The sequence below is a fragment of the Hemicordylus capensis genome, chromosome 2, assembly GCF_027244095.1.
Source record: "Hemicordylus capensis ecotype Gifberg chromosome 2, rHemCap1.1.pri, whole genome shotgun sequence".
Lineage (NCBI taxonomy): Eukaryota > Metazoa > Chordata > Lepidosauria > Squamata > Cordylidae > Hemicordylus > Hemicordylus capensis.
In genome coordinates, this window is record NC_069658.1 from 351,262,047 (window position 1) to 351,274,827 (window position 12,781).

A 12,781-nucleotide genomic window follows, 5' to 3' on the forward strand; every position below is an offset into this window, starting at 1 on the left:
AAAACTGCCACCCTGTAACCAGAAGGTTACAAGTTCGATCCTGACCAGGGGCTCAAGGTTGACTCAGCCTTCCATCCTTCCGAGGTCGGTAAAATGAGTACCCAGAATGTTGGGGGCAATATGCTAAATCATTGTAAACCGCTTAGAGAGCTCCGGCTATAGAGCGGTATATAAATGTAAGTGCTATTGCTATTGCTATCTGTGCTGCTGCCATTTCAAGCTCCCAGGTGGCCAATGGCCATGCTTTTCAAAGAATTGGGGGGAAAGAGGGGCCAGGCAAAGCAGAGCTGCTGGAATGCTGAGAGCAGCAGCTCTGCTGTTCATGTATTGCATTGTGGGATCCTGGAGGACCCTGCGTGAATTTCCTCCCTCCCATCAGAACTCTGGAACTTGCCGCCACACTGCTCATGTGGGCGCATGAGTGGCAGAGCCCAGAGGAGGCTCGTATCATGTGGGAGCAGGAAAGTAAGACCCTGCCTTCCCTTCTTCTTTCCAGTTTGGTCATCATGAGAATGAGCTTTTTGTATGCTGGACTGTGGGCTTTAGTTGCTATTATCTGAGCTCTTGGCTTTGGATTTCATTCCTGTTACTCATCTAAGGAGATGAATGGACAAATTGTGACTTAGTCTTGTTAATTATTGTTGGAGGTACTTGTGCCTTCATTGCAGATAAGTCAATTAATGGAAAGCTTGTTTAAAATTGCCTTACTGGAGCTGTACAACAGCATCTTATTTCTAAGTAAAAGCTCTCCAGTCCTTCCTCTCTGCTATTCACCAAGTGTCAGAAGCTAGTTCTAGTGCCTCTTCCCTGTGTGAATCTGGCTAGACAAAAAAGAGTCATATGTTTTCTGTATAGTGTCAGGAGTACCAACTGGTCTTGCTCACTGCTCACAAAGAAGAGCCCTAGTCATTCTGAAAAGGTCAGCCTACCCAGCAATGAAATGCAAGTGCAGATTTGTCTTGCTACGTGGGCTTCGTTTGGAGAATCCTTCCCTCTCAGCACTAAGTGGCAGCATATTTACTCCTGGATGAGGGGGCAATAATCTTTCCTGCTGTGCAGCCTCAGAAAGTGCTAGTCAGGCTGTTTGCTGTTCATAGACTGAAAGTTGAACCAATGCTTTACCCTGCAGATAATTCCCCCCCCCGCCATTTAGATTCCTTGGTAAGAACATTAGATATCTCTCTTTTACCCTTTGCAAGTACTTCTACAAAATTAGTCCATTCAGCAAAGTAGTGTTCTGTGTGAATAAAGGAAGAAGACCTGGTTCCATTCCCTGCGCCCACCCCCAAGGCAACATGAGTATAGATTCCTAAATTCATCATCTTCTGCTGTCATGGGCACACTAGAACATTGCTGCAGTGGACTTTTGGTTTGAGTTGTGAATCAAAACTTCCCCAGTTCAAATCTCACTTCTGCCTTGGACTCACCAGGTGGTCTTAGGCAAGCTCTTACAGGGTTGTTTCAAGGATTACCTCGAGGAAATGCATGTGAAGTGCTTTGCGCATTTAAAAAGTGCTATGCACATGTTTCTGTTATGATTTATTTATTTATTTATTTATTTATTTATTCGATTTCTATACCGCCCTTCCAAAAATGGCTCAGGGCGGTTCACACAGAGAAATAAAAAATAAATAAGATAAACAAAATGGATCCCTGTCCCCAAAGGGCTCACAATCTAAAAAGAAACAGAAGAAAGACACCAGCAACAGTCACTGGAGGGATACTGTGGTGGGGGTATATAGGGCCAGTTAGTCTCCTCCTGCTAAATAAAGAGAATCACCGCATTAAAAGGTGCCTCTTTGCCAAGTTAGCCGGGGGTATGACGATTATAAATAAGAAATGGTATCAAGTTAATGTTTTCCATACTGAAACTAACATAATTCTGGCTTATTTTTATTTCCTCAGGATTTGGCTTAGTAAAGTTGGATTTGAAAACAAAATCTGAAAATGGACTGGTGAGTCAAGAAAGAATTAAGATTCTTTTTTCATAACTTACACTGACACTTCTAAAAATGCAACTTTTAATCTCATATCCATCTTAGAAACTTCGCCCAACCCCTGCAGAAACAAAAGGACATTTCAGAGGAAATGGAAAATACTTCATTTAAAAAAAAATATCAAATCTAAACTTGCTTAAATATGTCACTATACGGTGGGCGGCATCCAGACTTGTGCAGCAGAGCACCACTGGTGGAAGCTCCTTCTATTAATGGAAGGAGAGGTGCACTCATGCACTTGAGGTCAGTGGGACTCCCATCCAATTAAGTGGGCATAGGGCTGTAGCCCCACTGGATGACATCCAGACCTTTGGCACAGTTGGGGGAGTACAAGCGGAATTTTACCCATTTTAGACTGTAAGTTCCTTGGGGGAGTAGAAGTTTGTCTACTTTTGAGGGTTTATTCTGAAGGACTCTATTCATACTGATGGTATAATATTATAAAAGTTGCATCATCATCATCATCATCATCATCATCATTAAAAATAAATAAATAAATAAATTCCACATTCTACATATGTAACACTCAAAAGGCAGGGTGGTGGGTGGTAGAATACAAAATCCCTGCTCTAGCTGTGTGGGATCCAGGGTAGGCTGCCACCATCCACTTTTCATATGAGCAGATTCACCCTTTCAAGGGAATATTTGGGGAGAGTAAAGTGGAAAACCCCTCCCTAAAACAAAGGCTTGAGCAGTCTTAGGCCTTCAAAGAGCCTGTGACTAGGGCAGGACCCAATAAGGACTAACACTCTTTAACAACAAAACAACAACAACAACAACAACAAGGATTTATTAATAATTGGATGATAAGGAAAACTATAGAGGCATCAACAATCGCTGCTTCCATTCAAGTACATCCTTCCCCAGGGACTACAAGAACCATGCAGTCAGATCCGAGCACTGAAACAAAGATAAATTCCCTGATGCATCTAGCTAAACTGGTCCCCATCCTTCCTTACTTCCAGGTAAGGAACTTCCAGTTGATTCTCAGCCCCAGGCTGTTAATCTCCCCTTTTCCTACAGTAGTTGCTGATCAGATCTCACTGAGGCCTCCAAGGAACAACAGAACAGCATGGTGTAGTGGCTAGAATGCCGGACTAGGACCGAGGAGACCCTAGTTCAAATCCCCATTCAGCCATGAAACTAGCTGGGTGACTCTGGGCCAGTCACTTCTCTCTCAGCCTAACCTACTTCACAGGGTTGTTGTGAGGAGAAACCTAAGTATGTAGTACACCGCTCTGGGCTCCTTGGAGGAAGAGTGGGATATAAAATGAAAAAACAAACAAACAAACAAAAAACACATCCAGCCCTACTTATTTATAGGCTATTGTCCAGTAAACCTTGCCCCTCCCTCTGGATTGGGCCACAGGGATTTGATTCTCCTGGGCTTTCTTCCTTATTTGGAGAGGCCCACCCCCCAAGCAGTTATTTTAATTGAGGCCTAGTCCTCCCTCAAGCTTGACTATCACAAAAACATATTTTGTTTTTAGGAATTTACAAGCTCAGGTTCAGCAAATACAGAAACAAGCAAAGTTACTGGAAGTTTGGAAACCAAGTACAGATGGACAGAATATGGCTTGACATTCACAGAGAAATGGAATACTGACAACACACTAGGCACAGAGATAACTTTAGAAGATCAGGTGAGTGTTGAATTGAAAGACTAATTTATCAAGCCATTTGGTGACTTCCTTTTAAACTAATTGTGTTTTCTCTCTCTCTGTTTAGCTTGCACATGGACTGAAGCTGACCTTTGACTCCTCATTCTCTCCAAACACTGGGTAAGGAGTGAGTAAGTGTGTACAGCAGAATAATTTCTTTTGTTGTTTGTTTTCTGGGATGCTGATTAATTCTCTTGTCCTTCCAACCTGATCAGATTCTTCAGTTTGATCAGGCTGAACTTGATGCTTTTTTCATCGTTCCTTAAAAAAAAACCACAAGCTACTTATATCAAGCAAAACTTCCAAATGTAATGTTAAAAATAGTCAAAATGTGAGCTTCTTGCTGCTGATTTTGCCTTGAGATGTACATGTGGCTATTAAAAGGATAAAATGACAGTGTCAGCAGGGCATGCTTTAATTAGCACAACTCGTCAATTAGCATCCTACTCTAACACTTCAGTTATGATATTTGGGTTCCCTTTTTCTTCAGGCTGGATCTCTAGTCCAATTTTTGCAGCCTGTGGGGTTGGCTATATGAAAGGTTTTGTTGTTGTGATGGTTATATGGGCCAGGAGGATTAAGCAGTTGGGAGATTATATGTGGTTAATATCTGTGGACTCTCCCTGCCCCTCCTTTCTAAATGCTTCTTATGTCAGAATATTACAAAGACTATTCCTAAAACTAGCACACTGCATTTCAAGCAGTTAGGGATGCATTTATTATGATGTTTGCCTTCAAGATGTAGATCAAAGTGCTGGCTATCCCCATCCATAACCTTCATGTTTAGCTTTGCAGCAGTATTATAAACTTTGGCTTTTAGTAGCAATTATTACTCTGGAAGGGGGAAAAACAAAGAAATGTTGCATGGCAAACTAACTGTACTAAAAGTTCCAGTGTTCATGTGAGATCTGCCTAAAATTGAAGTGAAAATTGTCATCGGAACGAGACAGTAAAACATACTGGGCTCTTGCAAAATGATCAGAAGGGGGTGGTTTGGAACTTGGAAGAGTTCTTACCCCATACTGGACATACAAGCAGAGTCTCCATTGGGCTTTGCAACCCCTGCTTCCAGACAAGCACTGTAGTGATGAGCTTGGATCATCAAAGTTCCTTGAGAATGCACCATGTGGCCAAGAGGTGAGAAACCCCATGACCTCAGGAGGAGGTCCCAACACTATTTAAGTCATTGCTAGCATGGGACCATAGAGCGTGCTATGCAGAGCAGCACATCCACAGCTAGAAGTCCCTCAAGCTGCAGCACTCTTTCACAAACATAGTGGCTGGTTTCCAGGACCTGAAAATACTAGGAAATGTGGATGCACAATGGACAAGTTTAGGTACCAGAGGCCCTGCTTTTCACTAACCTTAGTTAAGAGCAAGGGTTAGAAGCAGGGTTACCCAGATTCGGACTACCGGGCTTGGGGCATTTGCCTTGGTTCAGACATGCATGCAGTGCTGGGTAAGAGGCAAATAACTCAGGTTTTGCTGCTCATGTGAAGAGGCTTTCTGAGTTAAATGGGCTTGATATAACCTTGGCGTGATTTTAAAGTGTCAACAGATAGGAATGGGCTCTCTTCTAGTAACAAAGTTTCAGGGTCTGAGTTGTGTTTTTTTTTTAAACTTAGTTACTAACAAAGAACAAGGAGTGCTGCACCTTATAGGGGTGAGTTGTGGAGCCAGAGGCTTCCCCTCTTTTGTCAATGAGGAATGTTTGTGTCAACTTCTGAGATAAACCCCTTTGACTAGAAGTGCTTCTTGCTTTCCTTGGTGGAAGTGAAAAACTTTACTTTAGTCCTTCCATTCTTCTGATGTGGAGGTCAAAAAAAGATTGGCTGGCTTTTATAGCCAGCCGGGAATTGTGGTTGCCGAAGACTCTGCCCCTTCCCTGATTTTGTGTTTCTGAAGTTCAGCAGGAAGTCAGAGGAAAAGCCCCAACCCGCCTCCCACCATGTGACGTGGCATGCTGTGTGGGAGCAAGGACATTCTGCTTAAGGAGGTCACTGGGAGCTGTGAGGAGGAGCCAGGTTGAGCTGTTGTGGTTGCTGAGACAACTGTAGCATGGGGGGGGGGGTCAAAGAGAGGCAATTGCCCCACCTCCGGATTTAGCCAGCCACATTGAATTAAATGGGGCTTAGTCCCAGCTGTGGCTATAGAATTGTCGTATTTGCTACACACACTCCTCCTGAAAAAGCCCTGCAGACGCCCAACAAGGGGCTCCCCAGATTAAAAAACATGGCCACCTTTGCTAGCATATTCATGAATTTGTGCCTTCCATTTGGACTTCCCTTAACTTGAGCTTATAAATGATTTTGCCTTACCCCTCTCCAGATGCATGAATCCTGTGTCAGGGACAGAGGCAGTTGCTCCAGCATGTGAGACCCAGTTGCAGTTAATCAAAAGTCTCAAAAAGCTGGATTTGTCTCTATCACTACATACCATTGGCAGTTTGTTTGGTTGTGTGTTACTGGACAGAATGTGCTCAGTTTATCAGTGTCTATGGATTCAGAATAGCTTGCTCATCTCAGCTCCAGGATGTTTCTGATGTATTTCTGGATTGTTTTGCTCTCAATTAACTGGCTTGGGATGGAATCCCATCATTTAATACTTGCATGAAGTTGCTGCCATTGGAATATGAGGCTATATTATTTGACCCAAGGAAAGCAATCTATTTTGGCAGTAATTAAACAAAAGTTTTAATGGCATTCTTAGGGCAGAACTGTGTGTTGCAATAGAAATATGGGCTTCCCAAATCCGTGTTTCCTTTGTAATGCTAATCTCTGTTGCCAGATTTGGCTTTTTAAAAGCCAAATTTTGGGTTACGGCCCATTTGACTCACGAGTATACCCCTGAGGTTCTGGCCACCCACAGGTGTGCATGAACGGTTCAGCACCAAACTGGTTCACCTCAAAACGGGGCCAGTTCGGTAGTTTGATTGCAGACCGAACTGAACCAAGCCCAGTTCGGGTGACTCGGCTTGGTGTTGAATGGGCAGCTGGGGCGACAGCGAGATGGGTACCTGGTGCAGCCCCTAGCAAAAGTGTATGTGATCCTTGCTGGCGGCTTGGTTCTAGCCTCTGCACATGTGCAGTTTGATGCATGTGTGGGAGCTGGAACCGAGCTGCTGGTGAGCAGGTGCTTTGGTAATGGAGGGAGGATTGTGTACACTGTAGCTATGAGCTGTGCCAGCGGGTGAACAGTTATTTAAGCTTGTTGAATAAGCAGGCCCTTTAACTACTTGCCCCCCTCTTCATAGGAGCCAGGGTCCTCCAGCCCTGTATTTGTAAAGGGGAATCCTCACCGGATTCCCCTTTACAAGTATTAGCTGCTGAACTGGTTCAGTCAAACAGAGTGGATTGGCTGGTCAGTTCAACTTAACCAATTCAGCAGCATGTGGTTTGGATCTAATTTGAGCCGAACTGCAGTTTTTGGAGAACCACTGGTTTTTGGAGAATCAGCAGGGGGGAATGGGTATCCTTCCCATGTCTGCCAATTCTCTTCTACAGGTGATGACCCGCCCCGCCCCCCATTAAGAGGCCGACATGTGTTACACAACATCAACATTTCTGGCCTGCTGGGGCTGCTGTGCATATAAAAGCCAGCACTGGTGGTGTTGCGCAAGAACGCACTCATGGAGTTACTTAAAACAGTATGTGGGCACGTCTTCTGCAGCATTTACTTCCAATGTTGCACAACAAGCTGGCCAGTGTTCTTAATGATTTTGTCCCATGTTGGGCTCTGGAAGTACTGTAAGTTCTGCTAGGGGGGGAAATGCCTTAGGAGGGACATTTGCAGGGGAGAATTGGCAGGCACAGGAGGGTTTAAATCTCCCCTGAATCTCCCCTGAAACCACTTTCCGGCTTTCACATTCTGCAAAATCCAACAAATGCATAGTGGCACAGCAGGGAAATGCTTGACTAAGAAGCAGAAGGTTTCCGGTTCAAATTCCCTTTGGAACTATATCGGGCAGCAGTGATATAGGAAGATGCTGAAAGGCATCATCTCATACTGCTTGGGAGGAGGAAATGGTATACCCCTCCTGTATTCTACCAAAGACAACCACATGGCTCTGTGGGTGCCAGGAGTTGAAATTGACTTGACAGCACACTTTATCTTAGCTTTCACTTTATGTCTCTGCAACATCTATATCAACACTTTGAAAAATAAAATAAAAAGGTCTTTTCAGCAGTCAGATCTGTGTAGTTGAATATTCTCTAGTCTAATCACTGGGAAACTGGAGGCAAGCCAATGACCCTTCAATTAATGATGTGATTAAGTGGCATCTCTTAGTTAAACAGCATAGTGAAAGTGTTGCTTGATGATAGGGCATACTGTGTGTTACTGAGAGAACATATAGGTGATGAACTTTGAATTGTGATCTCTTAAGAACTGCTTTGAGGTTTGTCTTTCTTCCAAACTTGAAATTGTAACCGTTAGCAGAGTTAACAAATCAGCCAGCCATGCAGAGCTGAGTTTATTTTGGATGCTTTACTGTTATAAGCAACTGCAAACCATCCTATGCAGCATGGTAAAGGTAAAAGTGTGCTATCAAGTCGATTTCGACTCCTGGCACCCACAGAGCCCTGTGGTTTTCTTTTGGTAGAATACAGGAGGGGTTTACCATTGCCTCCTCCCGTGCAGTATGAGACAATGCCTTTCAGCATCTCCCTATATCGCTGTTGCCCAATATAGGCGTTTCCCATAGTCTGGGTAACATACCAGTGGGGATTCGAACTGGCAATGTTCTGCTTGTTAGACAAGCATTTTCCTGCTGCGCCACTTAAGGTGCTGCATAGTAAAGGGAACATGGACCACAGGAAGTTAAAAGACAGAAAATCACATGGGTTGAAGCAGAGAACAAGAATAGACAACAATCCTAACTAATAGGTAACCCATCAACAGATTGGTAGTTTACGGCCCCACTGGGCCCCACTGCTGGCTAGAGGGGCTTTTAATCTTCTAGACCTATATATTGGTTTAATTCCATTTACATGTCATCGCTTTTCCAGTAGTTAACAGCAATCAGTGAGAGAGGGATGTTGATTGTGCTTCATGAAAAGGTGGGTTTTAAGGGGAGATCTGAAAGAAGGAAAAGAGGTGACAATACTAGTCCTCTCCTCTAAGGCAGCAGAGAACAAGTCTTCACACTCTTGTATGATACAACCCTTTAGATATTTGAAGAGTGCTATCATATCCCCTCTCAGTTTTCTCATTTCCAGGCATGACATATCAAAGTCCTTTAGCTTTTCCTCTTAGGACTAGTTTTTGAGACCTCTGACAACCTTCATTACTCTTTTCTGAACCCATTCCAATATGTTAACATTGTTCTTTAAAGCATGGCACCCAGAACTGTACTCTAACCAAGTTAAAGTGGAGCCATTATTTCTTGTGATGTGGAAACTATGTTCTGTTATGTAGCCTAACATTGCATTAACCTTACTGGCAGCTGCATCACACTGATCCATGTTTAATTTGTTGATCGATTGCAGTCCTGGATCCTTTTCACATGTAACTACTGCCAACCTAGGCATCCTCCACCTATACATATTATTGATAACCACCACCCCTTGTAGAACTGTGCTTTTGTCTCTGAGTTTCATTTTGTTCATTTCAACCCATTCAATCACAGTCATTTTGATTTGTATTTCTGTCTTTGGAGGTGTTAGCGGCCCCTCCGTTTTGTGTCATCTGCAGACCTGATAAGGATTTCCTCCATCTCTTCATCTCTAAGTCATTGATCAAAATCCCTGCTAACTGGGCAAAGAGGCACCTTTTACCATGGTGATTCTCTTTATTTAGCAGGGGGAGAGTAATTGGCCCTATCAACGCCCAGCACAGTATTTCCAGTGACTGTTGCTGGTGTCTATCTTATGTTTCTTTTTAGAATGTGAGCCCTTTGGGGACAGGGTTCCGTCTTAGTTATTTGTTATTTCTCTGTGTAAACCGCCCTGAGCCATTTTTGGAAGGGCGGTATAGAAATCAAATTAGTAATAATAATAATAACATAAATAAATAATATAATCCCCCAGTGAGGCACTACCTTGGCGTGGTTGTGGGGCTTGCGTGCTCTGAGGAAGGTGAGAGCTATGCCAGAGGTCCAACCATACTGGACAGGTCTCACCAGAGGAGCCAGACGAAGAGTACCTCTCCCATCAACAATATGGTGAGACATAACTTTAATAAATCTATACCGGATCGGTCGTCGCACAGGTCAACAAGGACCGTGCCAGGTGCTGGAGTCCCTGGACATCTGGTGGCAAGTGGGCTACAGGACTCAGGATCTTCAGTTGAGCAACCAGGGCTGGAGACTGCAAGGTTACTGGAAGAAACGTCGCTTAACCAGGGAAAAATATACGGAAAAAGCCAACAAGGAAATAATGATCTGCTATTACAAGTCTAGTCCAACTAGAAGAGGTTATTTAAAAAGAATGTACCAAATTTGGAAAGAGAAGCATCCAGACAGAGAAATAACAGAACAAAGACCAGAGAAGATTCATAATGAGAAATAAAGTATTCACAGAAGTTGAGCTGGAAGAACTGCAAAGAGCAACACAGGCTCAAGATATGGAAGAAGAATTACCACCAACTGAAGAAGTTGCTCAGGCGCAGGTGGAGGAGGTGTTGGAAATAGAGGACGCCACTGTTGCTGAACTGTTTCAAAATCAAAACCAGGCAACCTCCCCTTGCCTTCACCTCAAAAACCCAAATGTCGTTTAACAGAAAAGCAACAAAAACTAAGGCAAAAAATAACTGAGCACATGAACCAAACAACCACCAGGGTTCGACTACCAGCTCTAAATACAGGTGCCAAAAAACAACTTGCTCAGGTATTAAAATATGTCAATGCTGCACTTGAAGAAATAACAACCAATAATTTGCAAGAAACAAACCAACTAATGTACAGTGCAGCAACAATAACAACACAAGAGCTCGGATATAAGATCAATGGACCTGTAAAAAAAGAAAGTAGTACAACACCTAAATGGAAGATTAGATGAGAAAATAAAATCTCCAGGCTTAGATCAGATGCTAGTAAATTGAAAGATATGAAAGACAAGAAGCTGAAGAATGAAAACACCAAACAGTATCTGATCCAAAAATATCACCTAGATTCAAGAAAATTAGAGAAGTCCTGAAAATAATAAAGCAGCAAATAACAGCAGTGTCAAAGAAGATTAGCAGATACGAAGCCAGAATTACACAACACAGGCAGAATCTCCAATTCCAGTCGAATCAGAGACGTTTCTACCAAAGCATAGAAGGGGAAACTGCAAGAAACGTAGAAACACCAAATAAAGAAGAAACAGTGCAATTCTGGGGGAAATTATGGGACAATCCAATAGATTATAATAAAAAGGCAGGCTGGGTGAAAGAGGTCAAAAAATGTAACCAACAAATGCAAGATCTAATAATAACACCAGAATTAATAAGTGAAAGAGCAAAGAAAATTAAAAATTGGACTGTACCAGGTGACAATGAACTGCATGGCTTTTGGCTTAAACACCTAACAAGCCTTCATAAACAACTATCAAAACAGTTCAATCACATTTTGCAAGCCAGTGATATTGAACAATGGCTAACAACTGGGAAAACTCATCTCATCATGAAAGACCCAGCAAAAGGTGCAGTTCCAACAGAGGGGAAAAAACAAAAACAAAAAAATAGAACTGCCCAATGGAAGCAACATCAAGAACCTGGAAGAGAAAGAACCTTACAAATACTTGGGCATTCTCCAGGCTGATAACATTGTACACACTGAAGTTAAAAGAAAAATTGGAAGTGACTACATCAGGAGAGTTCGAAAAATCCTCAAGTCCAAACTCAATGGCGGGAACACCATACAAGCCATAAACACCTGGGCTATACCTGTTATCAGATAGATACACTGCAGGGATAATAGACTGGACCCAGGCAGAGCTAGAGACGCTGGATTGTAAGACCAGGAAAATCATGATGATGATAATGACCATCAATCATGCTCTGCACCCCCGCAGTGATGTAGATAGGCTATACCTCCCTCGTAGCTCAGGTGGAAGAGGAATGCTGCAAGTCCATCAAACAGTAGAGGAGGAGAAAAGAGGCCTTGAAGAATATATCAAGGACAGTGAAGAAGATGCACTTCAGATTGTCAATAATGTGAAACTATTCAATACCAATGAAACAAAGCAGGCATACAAGAAAGAACAAGTCAAGAACCGAGCAGAAAAATGGAAAAATAAGCCACTGCATGGTCAATACTTGCACAGTATAAGTGGAAAATCAGACATCACCAAGACCTGGCAATGGCTTAAGAATGGCAACTTGAAGAAAGAAACAGAGGGTTTAATACTGGCTGCACAAGAACAGGCACTAAGAACAAATGCAATAAGAGCAAAAGTCGAAAAATCCACAACAAACAGCAAGTGCCGCCTTTGTAAAGAAGCAGATGAAACAGTGGACCACCTAATCAGCTGTTTTAAAAAGATCGCACAGACTGACTACAAACAAAGGCATGACAAGGTAGCAGGGATGATACAGTAGAACATCTGCAAAAAATACAAGCTACCTGTAGCCAAAGATTGATGGGATCATAAAATTGAAAAAGTGGTAGAAAATGAAGATGCAAAAATATTATGAGACTTCCGACTACAAACAGACAAACATCTGCCACACAATACACCGTCCAGATATAACTGTAGTTGAGAAGAAAGAAAAACAAGTTAAAATAATCGACATAGTAATACCAGGGGATAGCAGAATAGAAGAAAAAGAAATAGAAAAAATCACCAAATATAAAGATCTACAAATTGAAATGGAAAGGCTGTGGCAGAAGAAGACCAAAATAATCCCAGTGGTAATTGGCGCCCTAGGTGCAATTCCAAAACAACTTGAAGAGCACTTCAACACTATAGGGGCCACAGAAATTACCATCAGCCAGTTATAAAAAGCAACATTACTGGGAATAGTCTATATTCTGCGACGATATCTATAATAACAACAAGAACAATATTGATAACAAAATTCTGACATCCCAGATCCTTGGAAAGGACAATGTCTGGATAAAACAAACCAGTCAATAACACCTGCCTGACTGTGTAAACAAATAATATAATATAATATTGAAGAGTAACAGACTGAGCACTGTGG

The 12,781-nt window shown here is 42.5% G+C and overlaps 1 protein-coding gene across 2 annotated transcripts in view; it reads left to right on the forward strand.

Annotated features, from left to right (window-relative positions):
* The window catches only part of VDAC1 (voltage dependent anion channel 1), a 35,716-nt gene that overhangs the window by 9,782 nt on the left and 13,153 nt on the right, over window positions 1–12,781 (forward strand). For both annotated transcript variants that reach the window (XM_053295530.1, XM_053295531.1), the window contains exons 3-5: window positions 1,906–1,955; window positions 3,488–3,640; window positions 3,726–3,778. In XM_053295530.1, coding sequence (XP_053151505.1) covers window positions 1,906–1,955; window positions 3,488–3,640; window positions 3,726–3,778 — 256 coding nt within the window. The remainder of the gene's footprint in view (window positions 1–1,905; window positions 1,956–3,487; window positions 3,641–3,725; window positions 3,779–12,781) is intronic.